The sequence below is a fragment of the Diorhabda sublineata genome, chromosome X (genome assembly GCF_026230105.1).
Source record: "Diorhabda sublineata isolate icDioSubl1.1 chromosome X, icDioSubl1.1, whole genome shotgun sequence".
Classification (NCBI taxonomy): Eukaryota; Metazoa; Arthropoda; class Insecta; order Coleoptera; family Chrysomelidae; genus Diorhabda; species Diorhabda sublineata.
In genome coordinates, this window is record NC_079485.1 from 40,214,641 (window position 1) to 40,239,263 (window position 24,623).

Below are 24,623 nucleotides of genomic sequence, written 5' to 3' on the forward strand. Positions count from 1 at the left end.
TTGACGATACTGGCGGCGCAGGCTTTACAAAAAATGTCACTATTCAATATTGAAGCAAGAAACTGGCAATTACTAATAAACTTCATAAACCAATAACAGAATCAAATTTTGTTTTTCGTGCAGAGTATCCGAAAATAAGTATGAAAATTATAATTTAAGCTGTATTGTGTTAAACAGCACTTGAAATAATAAATTATGTATGTATGATTTTTAGTATTTACTGAGGTATAAACATAATTCCATAATTAAGGCAAAATTTTCCAAGTGAAGTTTAAACCTGAAACGTCAGTTTAAAACCATAGATATCGACTTTTCCACATTTTATAGATGCGGTTACCAACGAACTTCAGTTCAATATGAAATTGAGAATTCCAACCTAGTTTTTTTCAAATTGTTATTGCTTTGAGTGAAGGGTTATGATTTTCCTAAAATGACTGACTATCTTCACTTCATATATGATGAAAACATCAAGGATGAAGAAATTATCAACATTGTCGATTTACTTAATGTTAATATTATATTAGAAAGTAAAAGCATTTTAATTAGTTGAAGTTTGATAGCAACTGCGATAATTCGGTTGTGAGGATGTTAACCAAAAGTACTATCTCATCGCCAAAGAAGTTGCTCAAATCTTAAACAATAAAATTTTAAACTAATCTAGCGAATATTTTGTCTCGAAGGAAACTGACAAAAAAATGTAGGTTCAACTGTGACTTGCAAAAAAGCAACTGTTTTAATTATTGGCTAAACTAAACTTCAATCTTTAGTTTATTCTTCAGTTTTACACCAAGTTGAGAAATCGCCTTATGGTAAAGAATTATGAGGCAAAACACAATTGTATTTTTTATTTTTCTAAAGATTACCATATCTCACTGTTTCAGATTAGATTTACCAATAAAGTTTGAGGACTCAGACGAAACTAATAGTTTTAATTATTTAATGTCAGCAAAAACGTGCTTACGTTTTTCTAGACCACTAAAAGGTAATAGCTATTGAACGCATCCGAATACAATCAACGCGTTATAATTAGTTCTATGATTTAATTTTACACCGAGTAGAAACGGATTGAAAGATTTCGAAACGTCAGTTGTAGAATATTATACATAGGTAACATTACATAGCATTTTTGATATTAAATAAATCTTTTTGTAGTTGAGAAAAATGGAGTGCTTACTTGGTATTAAATTTGACGATTTTGTGCTGATTGCGGCTGATATGACTGCAGCTCAGAGTATTATTGTAATGAAAACAGGTAACTTAATCCGGTGTACTATTCATTTATTAGCATTAAATGTGTAAAAATTGTAGATGAGAATAAACTTCATGAACTATCAAATAAACTTGTTATGGCTGTATCAGGAGAACCTGGAGATACTACACAATTTGCAGAATATATTGCAAAGAATATTCAACTTTATAAAATGAGAAATACATATGAGTTGAGTCCCAAAGAAGCCGCAACTTTCACGCGAAGAAATTTAGCAGATGCATTACGAAGCAGGGTAAATACTCAAAAATTGATATTTTTTATGTTTTTGAAACTAATTGTATATTTCAATCAAAGCTTGAATATTTCTCAAGTAAAACAAGTACATCATGGATGGATAGTCAATTATTTTTGGTGTAAAAGTTTAGTTTTACAGAATAGTAGTTGTCAATTGTTATAAATACTAATTTCAGTCAACTTTTTGTTTTAGACTCCATATCATGTAAATCTTCTTCTGGCTGGATATGATGAAGAAGATGGTCCCCAATTGTACTATATGGACTACTTAGCATCTATGGCATGTGTAGATTATGCAGCTCATGGTTATGGAGGATTTTTTTCACTTTCTATTATGGATCGGCATTATTTGAGATCACTAAGTAAAGAACAAGGATATGAGCTTTTAAAAAAATGTGTAAAAGAAGTACATGAGAGACTTATCATCAATCTGCCCAACTTCAAAGTTCAGTGTATTGATAAAAATGGAATACAAGATCTACCGGATATTACAAGAAAAGATTTGATGTAATCGTATTTTTATTTAATATATAAATTCTTTTTGAAAAGTGACTTTTAGTTTAAAGGATGTGTTACTCCTCTCAGATGACCACAGACTTTTAATTTAAAAGAACGCCACAAATTTATGTCACAATCATTTAATACTCATTATTAATTGAAGAATTGCTGAATATTATTAAATATAGAATAACAAAATATTCTGCATAAAAATTTATTCATAAATTTCTACATTATCAAGTTTTTACTTACTTTCAAATAAATGTAGCTTTATTTAAACCAAAGTGATACCTGCAAAATAAAACAAATGAAACTATTGATAGGTCAACTTAACCTATGCGGCTGAGACAATGCATATAACAAAAAAAGAAGAAAATAGTGGACACCATTTGAAGACAAATCAAGGAGAGGACCAAAAATAAGATAAGGAGACCCAGGTTAATATGGATTTAAAGACTATGAATTTTGAGGAAACTAAATAGAAAGTAAAAAGTAGTTATGAAATGATTTTAAATTTTACTTTGTTTATTATTGGATAACTAATACTCTATTTATCGAAGAAAATCAAGACACATTTATGCAAAGCCAAGCATGGAACAGGACCGCATTAAAGAAATAATTTGCAGTTTCATACAGCAGATTAATAATATAAATAATTATGCACAATTATTATTACAAAAATATACAATGTAAACCTGAAGTTTGAAATAGATTTAAAGTGAACAGCCATATTCATTTAAAAATTCAAAAATATGTGTATTGAAACATCAAAATAGAATCTTCATTTTTAACCTCAATAAACACATTTTGTTATTCCCAATCAAATGACATGGAGTTTCTTCTGTCGTCAATATTTATAATAGGAGGCTCAACTTGGTTCACTATGTTTCTTCGATAAATAGACTTTATTGTACTTATAAACCAATATAGCGTTCTATATATCAATATTTTACTCTGTAGATTTTTATGGATCTATTTATATCTTATAAATAAAAACATCAAGTTTTCTGAATATTTTAATAGAAAATATAAAACAACTTAAAAACAACATAAATTGCACTAAATGTGGTTTCATCAAAAATTTTATTGTGCAGAGAAACAATATATTATATATTTGAAAATATGGAAGATTTTGACCACAAAAAACTTAATAAACAAATATTTCATTACTTGGCCTTTTTAGCCTCTTGTTTGGGCTGTGTCTCTATTTTCTTTTCTTCTGATTTTTCATTTTCTGGAGAATCCTCGTATCTGAAAAGATAACACTTTATAGTTATTTCAAGCAGACAGGAACGTGCCTATCCTATAATCCGCAATCATTGGTTAAAACTAGAGCATAAGATTTTCACTTTTGATTAAGATTTAGTGTAACTATTCTATGCAGGTCTTAACAGAATTCTCCAATCAATATAACCCACTTAGCATTAGCATTTTAGTAATTTGACGTAAAGACTGTACAATAGTCTATATTAAAATTTCAAATTTGTCCTCAGCTGTGTTTTCATGAAATTTTAAATCTAGTACTGACCTGTATAACTAGGACTCAAGCTTTGGCTTCATTTTTGACTTTTTAGTATACATTCAAATGGAAAACATATTTGAATTTTTCAAAGACAATGAGACATAAATAAATCACTTACCTTTTAGGTTGTGATATATGAAATATAAAATACAAGTATTTTATTCAGATTTGAGAAAGCATGGATATTGTAATATTAGGATGAGGACTAACCTAACCCGATCAAAACTTATACATAATAGCAGTTATTTTCATTAAAGTTAGAATTTGTAAGTAAATAATCTATCTACAATGAGGACTATTGTATTGATACTCACCAGTTGCCGCCAAGGCAACTCTGTGTTCGCTAATGTCCTTCAAATTGCGTCTATTTGTTATTGTTTAGTAGTAGTAAATAAGTTTTCAAAATTGTAACATAATTGTGCGGTGCCAGTGATCGTCAGACAGCAAATTGGGTACGAGATATACCTCAAGTAAACTCAATTTTTTCATTTTAAACGAACTTTTAATTAAGTGAGAAAATGAAAAACATAAGCTTGTAATTATATTTTTATTAATCAGCTAAAAAAATGCTCAACTTATGGATAAATGGCAAAATTTAACACCAAAGTATACTTACTTTAATATATTACAAGCTATCAAATACTTTCCTTACTTTGATACTTAAATAATACATATACGCAGTACATAAACTTAAAATTAATTACAATGCTAAAGTTCATTTTTTTTTTATAAATCTGTTAATATTCTGGAAGTGTGGACTTTTTCAAAAACGGGTTTCAAACATGTTTGTGAAATGCACTTCAATGAAAAAGATATCATTAAAAGTGATAAAATAAAAACCCCGATGGTACTGAAAAATTAATTAGAAAAAGATATGCACTGAAACAAGGTGGTTTTCCAACTTTAAACCCTACAAACTTAAGTGAGAGTTGGAGTACTAAAGATTAATACTTCTACTATTCCGTGTACTGAACAATGTGCGCGTGAATCTAGGAATATCGTTCATATAAATGAAAATGGATTGCTAATTGATGAAAATCGTTATAGCAACCATGAAATTTTGGAGATTTCAATCCAATTATCAACTCGTGGCTACATGGACAGGTTTCTACTTTGTTTCTGAGCATCAAACACACCAAAAAGAAAACAGTGGGTTTCTTGGGGTGAATTGACGCTGAAGAAGAGCAAGGAGACTTATGTCAATCATTGTAGAATATAATGCCAAGTTATTGGGTCGATTCAATGAGATATTGAAAAATACGAACACATCTGGATAGAAAGAAATATATTTTGCACCTGAACAAATACACATGTGCAGTATCCATGGGGAAACATTCCAATTATTATAAGAAGAAACATTGCAGAACATTTTGAAAACTTCGAGAACGAAATCAGAACCAAAGGTAGAAGAAGAAATGTAACCTATATACTTAATAAGCAATAAATTTACTCAACACATGTTTTTTATGACTTTTTATAACAAGATTTTTATCAAATGGTTATTGTAATGAAATTTATTCAATTGCTATTAAAGTTCTAGTTAGTTTGTAATAAGTGTTTTTTTTAATAAAACCATCTTTTAAAATCGAAACTATATTTCTGTATTGACATTCTATTTATATATTAGAATAGTAACTTCTTAGTCTATTAAAATTATAATCATTTATCAAAATTTATTTGATTATTTTTCTTTTTCATTTCTACTTTTCCTTAAATACGGCCAGAAAATATTGTATTAGACTAATATTTATTTATTGTTTATTATTCATAAATAAGAATTCATGGTTTATAATCAATTCAAAATCAACTTTTTCTTAAATGAAAATAAAAACAATGATAATTTCAATTAAAAAACTTAATTTTTAAACTTCTTTTATCAATTAACAAATAAATACGATCACTTCATTCCCCGGTTTCTACTACTAAACAATAACAAATAAACACATTTTGCGGGATATTATCGAACGCAAAGTCACCCTGGCGGCATATTTATCTAATCTTCATTTCGATACATCTATTATTACTTACTTAAACATAGCAGTCAAATCTCCTTTAAGTAAGGCCAAGCTCAGAGGTGTACCTAAACAAGCTGGAACTAAGTAAAGTAAAGCAGGTTGAGCATGTTTGAAAACATGCATAACAAAAATTGTCGCCATCAGTCCCAGGAAGTATGCGATTACCGATGCATGGAAGTAAGTTTTGGTTTTACGTTTCAAGCTATTATCAAATCTCAGCAAAAGGGCTATGAATATTCCAGGAATTACAATATCTCCTAACCCTAGCATAGCGAAATTATTAGCAGCGAGTCCATTTTGCAACAGATCTTGGGGAAACACCACTGAAAAAAAAATTTATAAGAATAAATAATGAAAAGTGGAAAATGCTTTGTAAATATAATAAATAAAAAAAGTTGAATCTTTATATTTATTTTTATGGATTTGGGTACATCTATGTATAATTATCATTTTAGGCCTATTTTAAATTTTTCTTATTTCTATAGTAAATTCTGAAAATTTCGGGCTTAGATAGAAACTACAAAATTAATAGAAGTTTGGAAAAATAAAACAGAATATTATTGAAGAAAAAATTGATTATTATCAGGAAGATATATGTTTTCAAATATAATTATTGGAAAACTCGCCATTAACTTGTTGAGAAGCCAAAGCAATATATAATCACCTATAGTCAGAAGTTACAAAAACACTCTTATAAGCAACTATAACTATCTACTACACTTACATTTGATAGGAGCTTCAAAACTTTTGGCAACTGTTACCATCACATCTGTTCCAAATACCCAAAATATGTCATAAAAAAATAATCCACATAGGAGTATACATCCTGTAACAACGTTATTTAGATGTAGAAGTTCAACGGCATTTACAGCAAAAGCAAGACCAAATAAGTTGTTCGCTACCCAATGTTTTTGAATCAAATACCATGCTCCAACCAAAGAGCAAGCTATTAATGATACGACATCATAGGTAGAGAATCTGTAATCTATTAAGAACTGAGTATTATCTCCTTCTCCTTGTTTGAACAATATATGGAATGGAATATTTGGAATGGCTGCAGGAACTAATTTACTCACCACAGGGCTGCAAAATAAAAAATAATTTAAATATGACATGGCTTCTTCTAAATAGCAAGGTAAGGTATACAATGATCGACTATCAATTTACAGATTTCATGTTTTATATTTGTCATTATGAAAACATGATAACATAGTGGTAGGGGATGTAAACTCACTTCTAAGATATTGCATATGCTCATAATAGTATATTTGTTAATATAAATAAGATAATAATATTGATTTCTTTGAATGTTAGCACCTACAATCCTTTATACTAGAACCATCTGCAATGTTAGGTTCTAGTATTATCACTACTAAACACTAACAAATAACCAGACTCATATTATGGTAGTGCATACGAAGGCTAACATGGTTCTCTCAGAAATTGCCGGGCCAAATATCAACAATAATAATATTAATAATAATAGATCAACTGTGGCAGGCAAAATGGATAGAAGCTGTACTGATAATACAATAATCCTATTTCCATAAATCTACAGGCTAGCCTCAGCCAGCTGGACGAATACATGTATTGATTTACAGAAACCATCACACAGAACATTTCCCAAACAGTTTACTAATAAAACCTACTTTTATTAATTAAAAACTTTCAGTACATATATTCTCTGAACACAATTTTCAAATATTTCAATTTTTGAATATCTGCTACGAATTTGTATAAATACAAAAATAGTAGCATTAATTTATGATCAATTTTTTACTCACCTTAATAAATGTGTCAAAGCTAAAACACCCAAGAAAAAGAAATATCCTGTCAGTAACAAGTTAATATATTCCTTTGAGAATAACTTGAAAACGATGTACAGTGCAACAAGAGCACATGAGGCCATAATGGGAAATATAGCTGCATCTTTCTTAGTCATTTTTTCTGGTTTCTGAAAGAGAGTAGAAAATGTTAATTACTGCACATTACCTATTTACTTTTAAAACTAGGTAAAAATAAAATATGAATTTTATCAATCTGGCGAGTTAGATAAAAACGCTAAGGAATTTATAAATCATTTTTAAATTAGTCATTTTATGGAATTTATAATTAACATTGTGAAGATTCCGTATAGTAATGGTATGAACTAGACATCAATTTTGAAGATATCTTCAAGTATATAACCTATAATTAGTTCAAATTAATCTCATTAGTTTTTAAATATCCATTATCTACTACAAATGATTGAATTCGAATTGATAAACACACGAGCACTTGGTATAATAATTCAGCTTGCCCATTCAACATTACACATAAATATAGAAATTTTAATGTACTCTTAAGAGCAAAATTTGTGTTTTCCATTAACTACTAAATATTGAATCTAATGCACTGTTGTTATTTACGAAACAATCTGTTATGAAGTTACTTACATTTTCCTTATGGTAAGCAACAGATCTGTAAGATCCAAAAAATATTGGAAGCATTGCCATTATCACGAGGCTTCCATAAGCAACGGCCATCCCCTCGGGTGTGCTAGGAGTTTTTTCTGTGGCATTTTTAACATTTTCAGTTAAATTTTCGTTAGCTTGAGCTATGATTAAATGAACATTACTTGCCATGATTTTAAAAGAACTGACACCTATACACTGAGCAATTAATTATTTGTAAACGTCATTGTCATTGCCACGTACTTAGGCATCGCTTGGATTTTCCATAAAAACAGGAAAGTTAATGACGTAATTAATAGAAAGTATTTACGAATTTGAGAGTAATGCGTTAAAATGAAATTATTAATTACTTTTTAAAATGTATACGTCCAAAATTCTGTAAAATTCAATTGTTGTCAAAAACTTGAATTTGTCGAATACTATTATAGTATATAAATTCATTCTAAAAGAAAATAGACAATGTCAATGGAAAAGAGCAGAACTAAAACATTTTTGAGGATTTTGTGTGGTAGACCAGAAGGAAATTATAGTACTGTCAAAAGTCTGTGAAAGGAATAGTTTGAATAATAAAATAAAAAGTTTGGAGTTTTCATTGACTAATAAATATTAAATTTAAAATATATTTATTTTGTTTTCTCTAAAGAATAATGATAAAAATGATTACTCGTATGTACAGTGTACATAGCTGAAATTAAATTGTTAGTAAACATTATTAATTAAAATTGAAGAAAACAGCAAAACATATTTATAGATCATTTCACGGTAACTCGGTTATTGAGATGGATTATGAATACATTCAATCTAAAATGTCCAATACCAGAGTCACTCGATTTCACCCTTACCATGGTGAAAATATAGTTTTATCAGAAGATCGTACAGTAGCATACAGACAAAAAAGTTTTGCAAATGCAGTGACTTTCAGTGAAAAACCCTTAGCCCCCGGTGAAATTTTCCTGCTAGAAATCGAACAAAATGAAACTGGTTGGAGTGGTCATATGAGATTGGGCTTAACTCAACTGGACCCGGCAACTATCTGCAGAACAGGTACATTTGAAGCAATTTTACCAAACTACCTACAACTCTGCCTATGATCAAAATTGTGGTAGATAATTCCAAGATGATGGAATTTATATTATAACAGCACACCACTGATAATTAAAGTTATTTATGTATTTGAGAGACAACTGTTGTTAAGATACTAGGATGATAATAATAATGACGATATTTTTCAATTGATTCAAATGTAGATTTTTAATAAATCAAATAATCCAAAAATATTAATTTCACATTGATGTATTCCTGTTCCTAGATGTTTTGTAACAGTCTCCTAAGGATACATTTAATTATAAGTGTCATTACAGAGGTGGGATGAATATAAATTGATCATAAATCATTTATCAAAAGTATTAACTATTCTATTATGAAAAAACTTGTAATTTATAGTTTCAAAACAATTGATTGAAACAAACAACGTATATACAATATTTTAGGTGCTATACCAATGTATGCTCTTCCTGATCTGTTAGACATAGGAAAATCTTGGATATATGGAATCAGTAAAGCTCAAAATAGTATTTTTGAATATGAGGAAGGAAATGGTTGGAAATGTGTACCTTCTGGTATAAAAAAAGAAGTCATCAATAGTAATTTTATTAAAACATGTAGAGGCACAATTCCCACTAGTATGCTTAGATCTAATGAACCTGGACCAATTCTTCCCACTGACAAGAGAAGTAGGATTGGTGTAATGTATATTCCCACTGATGAATTTGAAGCTGATATGCACTATATTATCAATGGTGAAGATCAAGGAGCATGTGTGAAAAGAATCCCTTTTACTGAAGCACCTTTGCATGTTGTGGTAGATGTGTATGGTATTACAAAGAAAGTTAGAATTATTCAATTGTATGTGGGTAAGTTTATGTTGACCATTTTCTATATTCAGAACAGATTAAGTTAATGAAAGAAAGAATACTTTCAAGTCTTCAAACTAACAGGTTTCATCTAATGTTGGTTTTTTCTATAACTACTCTGTGATAAAATTAATAACCATCTTTTGAGGTTGAGGTAAAAATGTTGCAAATTTACCTCTTCAGTGGAAATTTGGAGTTATATTTTATTTGAAAAGATATTCGCTATAAACATACATTTCAATTTGATAGTTTGGAAGCAGCGAGGTAAAATCAAATAAAAAAAACCATCCGAATTTATTACTACTACTGTACTACTATAAAAGTGTTCACCTTTTTTTATTATCTTCTTGTATATTCTAGATATTTTATTTATAAATATCCTTTGTATACTAAGATGAAATTTTTAAAATCATTGTTATTTCATAACAAAAACAATCACAACTTTCCTATTTGCTCTTTATTAGTTTCATCAAATGTTGTAAGCTTATGAAAAATCAATTTTTCACCTTTCTTTCAAATGATTATATTGTTCTAGATTTCACTTTTCTTAAAAGGAAAGTGCAGTCAGTAGCTTCAAAAAAATATTTTAACTAACTACTCATTTTTTCAGATTGCAATAACTTAATAAATATTTTAACAAATGTGGGTGTCCAATTGCTAAAGAGTGGTATAAGTCCAACTTATTGGTTTGTAGAATTAAAAATATAATTTTTCAATCAATTACCTATAATTGCGAAAAAAATGTATCAACTGAATAATTTGTTACTTTAGAATTTTATGGGATTATAATTCATTTCTTTATGATATATTTATTATAAACTTATTTTCAGTTCCTACCCTTCAATCTGCATGCAGGGACGTTATTCTTCACCACACTCGTATTTCTAAAAGTGCTGTTGTATCGTTACCTTTACCCAAGTTTTTGAAGGAATACTTATTGTACCAGACTTAAAAAAGTTTTTGTCTTGGAATATTTGTGAGTATATCATCAGTTGTCGACAATTATTGGAAAACTGAATTATAAGGAATAAATTGAGAATCTCTGCCAAACAGTTTTGATTAAATAATTTATATTTTGTGATTTATAAGACATAAGAATATTTAATTTAATGTTAGGTATAATGCCAAATGTTCAGTTATTGGAAGAAAATATTTTAAAATTTATTTACTGTGTGAAAACTGTTTTCGATTTATTTAAAATAGAAGGTAGACATGTTTATCATTTCTGCAGTACCAAAACTAGATTTAATTCATATGAACTGGGGTTGGTAGAGACATGAAATGAATAATTATTCTATTATTGTTGCTTTCCTTATTATTCAGTATCTGACCAAAAATTTAAATTCTGTAATGGTCCTTTCATAATACATATAAGAAATATGTGAATTCTAATGACTGTTTTAACATTTATTTCAGGTTTGGGTACTACATATTAGAAGTCAGTATGAGATCTATATATTTGTACCAGTATATTCCTTTTTAAGCATTCTTCAAGTTGTGAAGTTTAGACAGATAATTGTAATTTGGATGACAGGCTGTAAGACTGATCTAAGTGTAAATTTTTTGTTAATTACAAATATGTGATCATATTCATTTGTAATATAATGTAATTTAAAAAATGGTTTTATTACAAAAAAAATGCAGCCTTCAAAATAGTATGAGCAGAAATAATGTGATAATTTTCCACATTAAATTGGTGTGGTGTTTTTCAAAAGTAGTTATAAGACGTATAAAAACATGTAAGTATTAGAAACAAACAAATTTGTTAAACACACAGAAAAAAATTACTGTCCTAGAAGTATTAAGCCACCTTCATATCTACTCAATAGTGCTATTCCTTATCATCTGATGAGAGGCATATTTCAAAGTAGGCCCCATTTTATTGAATAGCATATTCCAAGTGGTGTTTCTACTTACTAAAGTAACCACGAAGGCCAGTTTTCGTAATTTTCTCTAGTGCATTCATTGTATTAGGTTGAACTGTCTTGTTTTCTGGTAAACTGGCATCGGCACATTGTTGTAGTGAGGCAGAGCCAATCACTGCTTGTACAAAGGTGTGACTATGTCGTGCTATATTTTCAATACTTCAACGTAGTATTTTGTAGTGATGGTCTCTGAGCATATACGTGGTGCACAACACCTCTATAATCAAATAAATCAGTCAGTATTGTCACTTTTGTCCGATTTTGAGGTGCTTTTCAAGTCTTTGCAGATTCAGAATGCTTTCACTGTGAAGACTTGCCTTTTTTGGATCACAGCTGTAAACCCATGATTCTCACTAGTTTTATTTGATGGAATTATTTTTTATAATAAAATGCAACTAACGAAAAAAGATATTGTAAAAACCAACTCGTTCAGTCCGTACCCTAGCGAAATCGTGAAGACGTACTAGTGCCCGACGAAGGTCGCAAGGAATATGAAGCTAAGCGCGTGACATTTGAAACAAACTTTAATTTGTTGGATCAAATGGAATGACAAACTGAGACATTCATTCAGTTCATTGTATTCTAATCCAAAATGTACTTGTTAATACAAAAGTGAAATCAAAATAAAATCGCAAATTTTAAACACGATGTTAATCACTAAGTACTAATTGCAAAACAAGTAAATATATCATCAAATTATTCGTCAAATGAGTTGGTACTGCACTGGTAAAGGAGGTGATGAATATCTCAATTCATCTGATTTGAGTAAAGTTAAATAGAACGTAAATTAAACACTTAAATTAGTTCGAATTATCTGAGATTTCATGCAAAAGGAACTGTACTATTGGTGCAACGATCCGAACTATTATTGGTTTTAATGTAGTAGTCAAAATTCAAGCATTGAATATGGAACTTAAATGCTTGTAGTATATTCTGATTAACGACAAAGTGTAGATTAAATCAAAAATAAGATTCAGATTTATTTATTACCATTTGTTTAAAATGGGCAATTTAGCTTCGGAGTTAGAAGATTGTAAATTTTTTTAATATTTTGAAAATCCAGTTGGGTACCCATTAACATATTTCAAAATTTCAATTCAGCTACGCCTATGGCTGTCTGTAGTTACGTCATAATATGACTGGTCCGATTCGACCAATAGAGGATCGACAGGCAAGCCACAAAAATAAATATGGGTGATTGTTGATAGAAATTATTGATAATGTAGAAAAATAACGTCAGTATTTAGACAGATAAAATCTAGAAACACGATAAATTATCATAAAAGTGATTAGTTAATTTCTAGTGTCAGATTGAAAAACAAGTATGGATTCATTTGTAACTCTCATAGTTAAAGCTCCAAATCAACAAATTGAAGACCAGACAATTAAATGTGAACCTTCATGGACAATTCAAAAATTAAAACAACATTTATCAGAGGTTTATCCCAGTAAACCCGTAAGTATAACTCTTATGTAATTGTTTTCATGTAAAAAAGTGTTGGCAATTATATTCTCACACTGAATTCAATTATTCCTCTTATGCAAACATGTACTTCAACTTTGACAAAATGTTTTATATGACTATAAAATTTAATTATTACCACACATTAATTCAATAGTGAGACAAATGTCGAACATACAATACAAAAATTCAAAATCACAATAAATTATTTTTTGCAAAGTTAAGTTTCAAATTCCCTAACTTTGAATCATAATACCTATACTGTGTTTCAATTAAGTTTCTTGCAAAGGTATTTATATAAAAAAGGTCATAATATTTACAAATATTGTAATTTTTATCCATCAAAACAGAGAATGAATATGTGGTAAATAAACAGCCCATTTATTGAATATATTAATATGTAGTAGTATATCATATATGACAATTCCATTTATAAGTAATATCAATACTTTTAAATTTATTTATACCAAAATCAAAATAAATACCAGATCAGATTAACAGATCGGTGTAAAGAAGGAATTAATATATCAATTTAATATTACTAATTTTCTCATTTAACCAAACAAAAATAAATAAGTACATTAAGAAAAGTATACATCCAGTTTTCAGTGGAATAAATGATGTAACAATTATTTGAAATTATGGTAATGGTTTTACTTGTGTAACAAAATATTATTTATAACTAGTTTCATATTGATTTGTTTGAAATGAATACAATATACAGTTATTTTTTTATTTTATTAAAATTAGAAGTTTCATAAAAACATTCGCCTTATCACTGGTATGAGAATGTTATTATCACTAATAATCATATCTAATAATTCTAGATAGGTATAAAATCCTCAAAATTTCCATATACTTGTATGAACCAGCATTGTATTTATTTGTATTGTCAACATTGATTAAAATTCCATAATTTGATAGAGATAATTTTGATAATATGGTATAAATCACTTATCAAATTATAATTTTTTCTCAATTATTATTTATAACTCTCAGTTCCACCACATCGTGTGTAATTCTACAGGAAACCATTATTGTACCACTATTAGCCTTTCGTACATCATAGCAGAATCAACTAACCACTCACGTAACCAAATAAACACCTTACAAAATTATATATTCTTTTACATTGGCAACCTATATAGAAATATTTGATGACAGAAAATTTTTGTATTCAACATTATGTACTTGTTGCAGCCACGACAGGAACAGAGATTAATATACTCTGGACAATTATTGAATGATTCTGCAACTCTGGAAGAAGTTTTAAGGCAATATGAGGGGCAAGATACACATACAGTGCATCTTGTTTGTTCTTCCAAATATATGAATAGTATTCCAGAAACCAAACCAATATCACAGCCTAGTACACCAAATAATGTTCAAAATTCACCATCAACATCAAGTACATCATCAAATCCAACCACATCAAGTGAACAGAATCAGTCAAATGTTCCTCCTACTATGCCATATTTTAATGTTAATAGTGGACCTGTAGACCCTAATCAGTATGCTATGCAACTAGCTTGGATGCAGCAGGCTTATTTCCAGTATATGGCTCAGTACATGCAACTGTAAGTACCTAAACTATTGCTGTTAATAATATAATATTGGAAGAACAAGATGTATGGTTGAAATTGATTTCAAAATATTCTAAATACACTGTGTGAATTTGAACTAATTTTCAAGTACTTTATCCACTCTAGTTGAGATCATTCTTAACATTTGTTTTTCCAGTATTGAAAATTTATTAATTTTATTTTTATACAAGGGAATTAAACAACTCCTTGTGTCAAATCAGAGCTGTACTGAGGATGATGTATCACTTTTATTTTAGTCAAACAATCACTTGATTAAACCATTCGAATTGTTCTCCATTTCTATATTTTCGAATTTCTCCAATAATTTCTGATTAAGAAGTGGTCATGTGCATAGAATCCATAATTCATTATCTGTCATTTATGTATTATACACAGAATTTGATCATTTTAAGATAGTGTGTGATACCAAAAAGCAAGCACACATTAAAGGAGAAAATTCCAAGCTACATCAACAAAAAATTTTCGCATTTATGTAAAATGGTCGTAAAATATATACCAAAAGTGTATATGTACCAAGAAATCTGTAGGAGCCATTTGCCTTATATTAATTAACCTTAAGCCATTTAAGGAATCAATTGAAATTCAAAGAGAAGAAACTATTTATTTAAATCAAATCTTTGGGCAATATTTTTGGGACATTCATTATGTCTAGAAGTACACGCGTTTCAGTTAGGGGCACTTAGTATATCATTAAATGCCATATTTATGTATTTCGTAAATCAAATATACCTAAATTTCATTGACATCAAAATGTTTTTTTGTTTTTCCCTTAAATGTTTTGAATGCAAATATTATCTTGAATAACATACAAATATATAAGAGGTAAATTTTAAAAACAAGTTTCTCAAAATATGATCAAAATGAAAGTATGAGTAAAATTAATTCCTTTGTTTCTCATGTTTTCATTTGTTATAATAGGATTAGCTCATTTCAAAATTCACAAATCATAGAGTAGAATCAATATTTTGCTAGAAATAAGAATAATACTCATTTGCTTAGTATTGGTAATTATTTCTCAGAAACAGAGGCATGGGTAGACAGGAAGATCAGAACCAATTCAGTGGCCTGTTGATTATGATTGATAACATTATCTGGAAACTTCAAAAGGTTACATACAGGCTGGCACTAATTATTTGATGTTACATCACTTAGGGCAACTTCGAAAAGTAGAAACTCTTTTTATTGAATTTTTTTTTGTTTTTGACACTTTCACTTGAGTTTAATAAGCCAGTAACTACAATGTTTCATACTATTATTTAAGTTTCTGTTCCTGGAAAATTTACTTTTATGTAATAAAATTATTGATGGATTCGGAAGACCCACCTGACACCCAGATATCGGGGGTTTTTCATCAACATGAGCATAGAATAAGTGCACTCTCACTTAATATAATGATGATGAAATCTTCAACACTTGGCAATCGAACGTTGAGTATGTGTTTCTGTTTAGATTTTTTCTTGCGTATAGATTCACAAAAAAATATTTGAAAGACCACATCAAAAGCTCTACTCGCTTCCTCCTAATTTGTTAGTGCACGATTATGAGCTATTCAATGTTTGGCTGCTTTTAATGATTCCAAAGGAATCCAAAAGTGTTTTCAATGCTTTTATGGTTCGAAAATGGTTTTAGATTTTTTAAATAAGAATTTAAAATAATTTTATTTGTTTTAGAAGAATTATTTTTAAGTAATCTAAATCGATTATTAATAATTAAAAAGTAATGTTTCTAATCTCTTTAATAACCAATAAGCAAAAAGAAAAAATGTACGAATTGGAATCGAAAATCGATATTCCCCATTGGTTGACATTCATCGGAATAAATGTTTTGCCACATTTCCTTTGGCTGGGAGAATAGGAGGAATAACAATCCATGTAACTCTATGGTCGAAGAGTCTATCCTATAAATAGTTAGTTCTCGTTTTTTACAATAATTATAATATTCATTTAAAAATTCATTTGCCAATAATAGTTGACCTTTTATGCAGGTTAGAAATATCAAAAAAAAATTACTTTACATAAGCATATTTAACATGATAACACAAAAAATGCGGAGGAAACTAGTTATTTATATACAGCTATCATTATCGTGTATAAAGCTTTGAAATTATTAATGACCTTGGTTGAAAACATTTGCGAATTGGAATTTCATTTTTCTGTGGGTATTAGATGACGGATTACACAATGGAGAATGTAAATGGGATAAATACAATTATTAGAGTGAAAGTTATTAAATTGCCACAAATATTCCTCTACTCAATAATTCAAGTAATAAATCATACATTACAAAATTCATCCTGAAAGGTGAAATTCCATTAATTTAAATTTTTTTGAAAATTAGAAAAACTTATTTCTAGAAAAATTGATTTTTTAAAATATGTTTGAAATTGTAAAACATTTTATATTATCTCATTGCTGTTTTATTGAGATGTTTTTTTTTTGACACTTGAATTAGCCAATTCTTTTTGTTTAAGGGCAGCGAATTCTTATGGAGCACTTCCTCAGGGGATACCAAATACTGGGGAACCAGCGGCTAATCCTGCTGAACAACCTCCGGCAGCTGCCGAGATTCCAGCCGTTGCACGAGATCCAGATAATCCCGAACGAGATTGGCTAGAAGTATTTTACATGTTGACAAGAGCTACGGTACTCTTCATCGTTATATATTTTTATTCCAGTCCAATAAGATTTTTATTTGTTTTTCTTCTGGGAGTAGGTTTATATCTGTATCAAATAGGATTCTTTAGAAATATGAATCATAATAACAACCATATTAATGGTCCTCCAGAGCAAGCACAAGAAGAAGAAGCTGCTCCATCTAGGTTCATGATTGTCTGGACATTTTTCGCTACATTTTTTGCATCCCTTATTCCTGAAATTCCAAATCCAATTTAGTGATTCTGTTTCTCAATTGGTTCTATAAATATGTGTTTTGAATACCACATTGAAATTGTTTTCTAAGAATGCAACTATATTTTCTTGTGAAGGTCTAGTGGTTTTGAAGAATAGGTGCGTTTAAAGACATTTTTCAAATTTTAGTTTATCTAAAAATATTAAATGAAAGAAATGAGGTTGAAAGGTATAAAACTCAAAATTGATCTAACGTTTTATCATTATGAAAGAAATAAAAAAAATTGTTATTAAAGTATTTTTACTTATCCCAAAACAATGAAACTTTTAATATAAATCAATTAATACGTTATTACAAAATAATTACCAGTCTAGTACATTATTATTAGAAACACTATTATTTTTTTTTTTTCCTGACAAACATTTCGTACAATATATTATTGTTTAAACATAGTACATAGTTACGAAAATTATAATAATCGTAATAATCAACACAAAATCTATGAATTAATTTTACAAATATTGGGTATCCAATGTTACAGGAGAACGGTATTTTTTATAGCTATTAATAATTACTTTTGCCAGTTGAAAATTCATATGCCATATTATATACTTTCCTTGACTTTTCCCTCAATAAATTTAATGAGGCAATTCTTCAGCAGCTTCTCTAATTTCTGGAGGTTTTAAAGAAAAGTCACTTTCATTTTCTATATTTATTTTTAGATGGTTGTTTAACATAATTGGACATAAGATATTAAAAGCCTGAGAAATATAAACACACAATAATGTTGACAAGTTTGAGTCAAATTTATATTGTTTAAAAAACCATGAGACATTAAGAAACAGATATGCGACGAAACACATTCAATGTCGCTGAAGGCTCAGTGTTAATGCTCCGTGCATTGAAACTGCAGGTCCCGGGTTCGAATCTGATCTAGGAAACTTTACTTTTCTTATTTTTAAGAATTATTAAAAATTGTTTTTTGTAGCTAAATAATATAATATAATGAAAAAAGCTTCTGAAATCAGTTATCAATGGATTCATTAATCACCGCCGTTATTAATGGATATTATTAAGGTCGAGCAAGCGTACGTATAATGGGTACATTATACAACAGTCGTGGATAGTGATAATTCACTAGTGTATATTGAATATCTCATACGCGAGTAGAATACTATACTTTATCTACGACTTGTAAACATTTTTGTCGGCAAATTATATTACATTATTAGAAACACTATTATTTTATTCTAAGAAGTAATTAGTGCATAGTTATCGAATATTGTAATGATCGTATAATGTCTCCATTATAATCTAAACAAAAATCTATGTATCAGTTTTTTTGATGATGCAACTTCAGCAGGTTGTCTAATTTCTGGTGGTATTAAATAAAAGTCTAAATCTAAACATACAATAATGTTGATAGGTTTAAGTCAAATTTAAATTGAGATTTCGTTGAAGAATTCCTGGTGCTCCGAAACTGTTCCGAATATATCACTACTGGTGCCCAATATGTCGCCTCCTAATTGGGCAATAGCTGACAGTTCTTACCCAGAATTTTAGTGAAAGATTTGAATATGTTCCCTTACAAAGTACATGTACCTGTTGACCGATCTATTCTACTTCAATTTATAAATTGATATTACCCTTATGATGTAATATCGAACAATGTACTCATAAATTTATATTGATGTATTTCGCCAAATTTTTCTTTTAGAATTACAGTGCCATATTTTCACCATGATGAAAGGATTTTGTTTTAATTTTAAAATCATTTGGTAATTATATTGAGGACAATAAAAACCTGCCTTGTTTATTGTAGTTGTGTATGCCCATGCCTCTAAAAAAAAATATAATGGAGTCTAAGAGTCAAATTAAGATTTCGTTGGGTTTTATCAATATATATTTTGCTCATTCAACATTGCAACAAGTTTTTCATTAAAATACTTTGGATCAGTTTGTTAGATCGCTTTGTGATGTTTTAAATCACACTAATGTTGTATTCATGTTATTATATAATAAGATTTGTATTAGAAGTGCAATCTTATCCAAAAACTCAAAAACCACTTCATCAATGAATTATCGAAAATTTGATCCAAATTGGATTGGATAAATGATAAATTTATGGGGGAATTTTGTACAAAATGGGAAACTTAACGTGCTGAATAGTATTTGATTTGGAAAAATTTGTCAATAGACATTTTAAAAACCGCTTTATTCTGCATTTTCAGTAATAATAGATCTTTTTGTTGGTGTACTAGGAGAGAACATATCATCTGTAGAGACAGTGAGGTCTATTGGATAGATATCTGTCCTTCGAAATCCCTTTCTAGCATTAAGTGGAGTTGCTGATCTTAAAAAAGCCTTTCCAAACAACAGACAAATTTCGATAATCGTGATACACCGACCTGGATTATTCCTCAGCCAAACTCCTATCTCTTGGGTATAAAAGAACTGAGTGATCCCATGAAAGCAACGTTAAGCGGTTTCATGCTATGGAATGAAATAGGTAAAGATCCTATATGTCCCATTTGGTACATATTTTTCCTACCTGTGGCTTATGTTCCTCATTGCCTTTTACATATGAGACTCAAATTTGTCACAAGCAATCTTAATTCAAATGGAATTGAAGATTACGCTTACCGTTATTTACTTACCACTCTATAAACAATAATACCTGTGGTAACTCCTATTCGTTTTAAGTCTTAAGCTATTGATATTAATCAGAAATTGGGAGAACTTCCTACTATATGACCAATAACGTTTTTTTTTTGTTTGTTATAGTTCTCGTTATAAATATTATTTTGCATTATGTATTTCATAAAACCACTAGGAGTATCAAAATACTAAAAACAGAAAATCAATTTTGTTGTTAGTTATATAAATAGCTAAACTTTTTTCCACAGTTTGATGATCCTGTTCTCATCTTCTATACAAAATATATCTTTAAGTAACCTTAATCATACTTAAATAATATTGTATACACAAATTTTTCTAATTTTTTAAGATCTGTTTGAAGAAAAACCAACACTGGCTTTTTCTTGTACATATTATTAGCTTTAGTAAAGATGTGATTTAATTAATAAAACTATATATTAATTTTACAAGTGTATTTATTTGAAATAATACAACCTAAAAAATGTTTAGATACAATATAACTCAAATTTGGTAAGTAGTAGGTAATAGCTGAAGCTCAGGATTAATGTGACAAACTTCATAATATGACCCAAATGAATGCTATTTTGACCAATAATTTGTACTACTTGATGTATTGAAAAGATGTAATGATTTTAGTAAATATATGAATAATCGAAAATGATTCGAATCATCATTCCAAGAGCACCTTTCTAACAATACAAATGGAATAGTTTCATTAAAATTTATTTACAATATTGAAAATGTGAACAAATAATTCTCACTTTTCTTCCAAAACTACCTCGTATTTATATTATTTGGGGCAGAGAAGCCCTTCATGGGACCTGAACCCTTTTGTGATATCAGGGGTTGAGACAGGCAAAGACTCTTCTGGGAAACTATAACCAGAGTAGATCTGCTGAATGTATCAACCTAAGTAAGAATAATCTACTAATACTAACTAACAAGAGTTCTATCGGGGCACTGTCGCTTCAACAAACACCTGAAGATGATAGACCTAGCATATGATCAGTTGCACAGAGGACGAAACCTTAATCCACATTATCTTGAACTGTGAAATATTACGGAACTCCAGAGCACTACACCTAAGAGTGTATGAAATAGAAGACGAAGATCTTTGGCAGCTACAGCCATCAAACATTCTGAATTTTCTAAAAGGATTGGGATTAATAGATCAGCTGTAAACACTGGGTCTCCAATATATAGATCCTTTGGGTCGCAGTGTATATGATACCCCAATAGATACATACGTCTTCCTTATTTTTCAGTTGTATAAAAAAGTGTACACAAAGCAGTATCCTTATATTTTGAGGTAATATTAGTTTACAAATGAATGTACGTACTTTTAGACACTAAACTAATTATTCTTCCACACTAAACAAAATAATATCTTTATAAAACTTTCTAAATTCTCAGACATAGCAAAGTCTGTGATGAGCAACAGTTTTGAGTCAAAAATACTTTGTTATATTTATGATATACCAAATGAATCATCCATAAAACAAGTGCTAGTTTCATTTCTCATCAATTATTATGAACTGTTTATATATACAAATAAATTTGAAACTCAGTGTCTACAAATATAAAGTGTTATTTAAAAATTTATAAATACCCTTAAGTTATTTGAACTTCGTAAAAAGAGGAGAAATGAAAACCATGATGACAATATATAACATCAAATACTGAATATTTTTGTTAAAATATCAAAATACATTTGAGGAATTAACCAATCACCTTTTCAACATATTTTTTCAAGAAATGGATTCATAAGCTTTTGTGGAATATATGAATGAAATAAATGGCAACAATTTAATTTCCAAATAATTCTAAATAAGTTATCTGATGTGTGCAACACGATTTTTTCCTTTTGCATTGCATTGCTAGCAGAACAAAAATATTAGCAGCAAAGAGTCAAATATGTATTAGCATTGTTATTGTTGGATATTGAAGTGTGATGATGCAAACCACAAATGATTAAAGTCTTCTAATTCCACTGATATGGTGAATTTTTTTGGTGTGAAATGATGTCAACAATTTTTCTGTTACTAAAGGTTTTCAAAAGTGAATAATGAAATTAATCCATACAATTAGATGTTTGCCTTGCCCAAGGTGCATAACAAAAACAACAGTAAAAGCTTAAAACAATAAATATTTAGAAGAGCAAAATCAATTATTCTGTAAGAAATAACATGACTATTTTAGTCAGATTCATCACTATCCACAATAAGTCGTCTTTTTGGCTTCAATCCATGAATATGCTTTCTTGCATTATCAAAACTGTTTAATTCATCACTATCAACAAAATTATCTATGTTTTGATTAACATCTTCATCAGTGATATTCCTGGGATTTTCTTTAATCAAAATGTCAGTACTACCATTACTTTGAACTGGCTCATCATCATTATCTGATAATGTCTTGATTATGCTTGAAATAGATTTTTTTTTCTTTTGACTAGATGGGTGTTGCAATGAACATGAACTCTGTGAAGTGTCATCACTATCAGTTGATATATTCCTTTTTCTCCTAAATGACCTTTGGTTATTAATTTGTTTCTTGGATTTACCTTTCAACTTTCCTAATTGAGAACTATGTAAAAGGGTACTTTCATTACTACTGGCAGTTGAATTATAGGAATGGGCTGAATGATTACTTTTATCATCTTCTGATGCCTCCTTACTTTCCGGGGAGTGACGTTTGTGCAATTTAGTGACGTCATTAGAGCTTTCTTCATTTTCACTGTCACTAAGAATATTTCTTCGTATAGCATTTGAAATTTTTTTGTCATATGACTGTTCCTCATTTTTATTTAGAGCAGCTTCAGAACTAGATGAAACACTGTCTTCATTCACCATTTTCAAAATATTGTCTATACCCAATTCTTCTTCACTTAGTTGCACTTCTAAATCATGTTGATCATTTTCACAAACAGTATCAACACTATATTTCTGACTAGGTTGACCATTTATTCTTGACAATCTTTCTCTTCTAATTGCCTCAGCCCTCAATTTATTTTGTTTTATTTTTTCTATTTGTGCTTCTGTCAACTCTGGTTCAGGTTCATGCATTAGAGTTGAAAAATGATCATCAAAAGGTTCAACAAAACCTTCTGTTTGAATGTTGTCTCCACTTGTTTCCTGATAAAAATCTTCAATTCCCATTCTCATCTTTTTCAAATAAATCTACAAGTATTAATAGATCATATATTATTAGAAATAAATGGAATGGCATCCAATATCTTACCTGAGTAGACTTCTTATTGCCCAATGCTTCTAATTTTCGAATACAGTCATCAAATGTAAATTTAGGATAAAAACGATGACACCAATATTCATATATTTTCAAAAGTTTATTCAAATCCTCTTCTTCATGTCCATGTCCTTTAAATTTCACATCCTTGAAATGATTTAATAGAGCCGGTAAACCTTTTTCATTTCTTATAGTATGTTCATTAAATTTAGGAGCTGGATTTCTTATTATCCTTTTGGGTTTTACTACTACCTTTTTAGATTCATCTTTGTTATTTTCATTTTGTTGATCATCATTTCCTCCACTTTCATCTTCAATAATAGAAATTTCACGAGGGCTGTCCTCCAAATTAATGGAATTTGGTTGAACATCATCGTTTTCACTGAAATACTCATTATCAGAAGACATTTTCCTAATTCAAAACAACTTGTTTGACCAAACTCCAAGAAACTTCCCGCCCTTAATTTTTTTAGGTTATATTATTTTGACAGATTTAATGGAAATTGTTTACATGGTTTTCAGCACTTGTGTTGCTTCTTTCTCTATTTTCTATATTAAAATTGGAATTTGGCTGATTAATTCTAGCAAGAAATGATTGCAAAAGACTTCTATTTAGCCTGTCTGTTTGTGTAAGCTCTCGAATCTGTGTTGGTCCACTTTCATTCATATCCTGCTCTACTAATTTCGTGTCTAATTTTGAAGTATCCAGGTTGTCTTTCACAGGCATCGCTTTTTATTTTTTGTGAAATATAATGTATGAGCAGATGGAATATATAACTAAGAACTTTTATAAATTAAATAAATCGTGACTTATATGACAAGTACGTCACTTTTTGAGATTTGACATGTGTAGAATCATAGTAGCAAACTTTTTAAAAAGAATAATTCTGTAATTCAAAATAGTAATGAAAATAAATAAGTACACAGTGTGTTGAGCCAAAAATTTTATCCCGGTTATCATTAAGATCACAAACTT

General features: G+C 29.1%; 5 protein-coding genes across 5 annotated transcripts; 3 read left to right on the forward strand and 2 right to left on the reverse strand.

Moving 5' to 3' along the window:
• The first annotated feature begins 1,067 nt into the window (after nt 1-1,067).
• Nucleotides 1,068-3,009, forward strand: LOC130450595 (proteasome subunit beta type-2-like). Its single transcript, XM_056789065.1, has 4 exons — nt 1,068-1,252; nt 1,309-1,502; nt 1,698-2,011; nt 2,326-3,009. Exons 1-4 carry the CDS (start codon nt 1,162-1,164, stop codon nt 2,333-2,335), a joined length of 609 nt encoding a protein of 202 aa, XP_056645043.1. The 5' UTR covers nt 1,068-1,161; the 3' UTR covers nt 2,336-3,009.
• On the reverse strand, nt 3,004-8,248 carry LOC130450594 (minor histocompatibility antigen H13). The gene is made up of 5 exons (XM_056789064.1): nt 7,975-8,248; nt 7,324-7,493; nt 6,264-6,622; nt 5,553-5,862; nt 3,004-3,253 (listed from the first exon to the last, which is right to left on the reverse strand). Exons 1-5 carry the CDS (start codon nt 8,161-8,163, stop codon nt 3,169-3,171), a joined length of 1,113 nt encoding a protein of 370 aa, XP_056645042.1. The 5' UTR covers nt 8,164-8,248; the 3' UTR covers nt 3,004-3,168.
• A 62-nt stretch (nt 8,249-8,310) lies between these two features.
• On the forward strand, nt 8,311-11,524 carry LOC130450784 (neuralized-like protein 2). Its single transcript, XM_056789410.1, has 4 exons — nt 8,311-9,036; nt 9,483-9,905; nt 10,736-10,881; nt 11,322-11,524. Exons 1-3 carry the CDS (start codon nt 8,772-8,774, stop codon nt 10,855-10,857), a joined length of 810 nt encoding a protein of 269 aa, XP_056645388.1. The 5' UTR covers nt 8,311-8,771; the 3' UTR covers nt 10,858-10,881; nt 11,322-11,524.
• Nucleotides 11,525-12,961: 1,437 nt separating this feature from the next.
• On the forward strand, nt 12,962-20,847 carry LOC130450676 (homocysteine-responsive endoplasmic reticulum-resident ubiquitin-like domain member 2 protein). Its single transcript, XM_056789200.1, has 3 exons — nt 12,962-13,286; nt 14,493-14,869; nt 17,367-20,847. The coding sequence occupies exons 1-3, from the start codon at nt 13,155-13,157 to the stop codon at nt 17,785-17,787; spliced, it is 930 nt and encodes a 309-aa protein (XP_056645178.1). The 5' UTR covers nt 12,962-13,154; the 3' UTR covers nt 17,788-20,847.
• On the reverse strand, nt 20,844-24,504 carry LOC130450675 (TIMELESS-interacting protein). The gene is made up of 2 exons (XM_056789199.1): nt 23,642-24,504; nt 20,844-23,580 (listed from the first exon to the last, which is right to left on the reverse strand). Exons 1-2 carry the CDS (start codon nt 24,053-24,055, stop codon nt 22,597-22,599), a joined length of 1,398 nt encoding a protein of 465 aa, XP_056645177.1. The 5' UTR covers nt 24,056-24,504; the 3' UTR covers nt 20,844-22,596.
• Between the last annotated feature and the right edge of the window lie 119 nt (nt 24,505-24,623).

Bases quoted from the DNA above. Each gene is read 5' to 3' on its own strand.
- LOC130450594 (XM_056789064.1), bottom strand. From the start codon at position 8,163: ATGGCAAGTAATGTTCATTTAATCATAGCTCAAGCTAACGAAAATTTA. The intron at 5,863-6,263 runs GTAAGTGTAGTA...TTTTTTTTTCAG, and splicing joins TTTTGAAGCTCCTATCAAAT to TGGTGTTTCCCCAAGATCTG. The intron at 3,254-5,552 runs GTAAGTAATAAT...TTATCTTTTCAG, and splicing joins GATTTGACTGCTATGTTTAA to ATACGAGGATTCTCCAGAAA.
- LOC130450676 (XM_056789200.1), top strand. From the start codon at position 13,155: ATGGATTCATTTGTAACTCTCATAGTTAAAGCTCCAAATCAACAAATT. The intron at 13,287-14,492 runs GTAAGTATAACT...TACTTGTTGCAG, and splicing joins AGGTTTATCCCAGTAAACCC to CCACGACAGGAACAGAGATT. The intron at 14,870-17,366 runs GTAAGTACCTAA...TTTTTGTTTAAG, and splicing joins ATGGCTCAGTACATGCAACT to GGCAGCGAATTCTTATGGAG.
- LOC130450595 (XM_056789065.1), top strand. From the start codon at position 1,162: ATGGAGTGCTTACTTGGTATTAAATTTGACGATTTTGTGCTGATTGCG. The intron at 1,253-1,308 runs GTAACTTAATCC...TAAAAATTGTAG, and splicing joins TATTATTGTAATGAAAACAG to ATGAGAATAAACTTCATGAA. The intron at 1,503-1,697 runs GTAAATACTCAA...TTTTTGTTTTAG, and splicing joins CAGATGCATTACGAAGCAGG to ACTCCATATCATGTAAATCT.
- LOC130450784 (XM_056789410.1), top strand. From the start codon at position 8,772: ATGGATTATGAATACATTCAATCTAAAATGTCCAATACCAGAGTCACT. The intron at 9,037-9,482 runs GTACATTTGAAG...ACAATATTTTAG, and splicing joins GGCAACTATCTGCAGAACAG to GTGCTATACCAATGTATGCT. The intron at 9,906-10,735 runs GTAAGTTTATGT...ACTTATTTTCAG, and splicing joins AATTATTCAATTGTATGTGG to TTCCTACCCTTCAATCTGCA.
- LOC130450675 (XM_056789199.1), bottom strand. From the start codon at position 24,055: ATGTCTTCTGATAATGAGTATTTCAGTGAAAACGATGATGTTCAACCA. The intron at 23,581-23,641 runs GTAAGATATTGG...TAATACTTGTAG, and splicing joins GCAATAAGAAGTCTACTCAG to ATTTATTTGAAAAAGATGAG.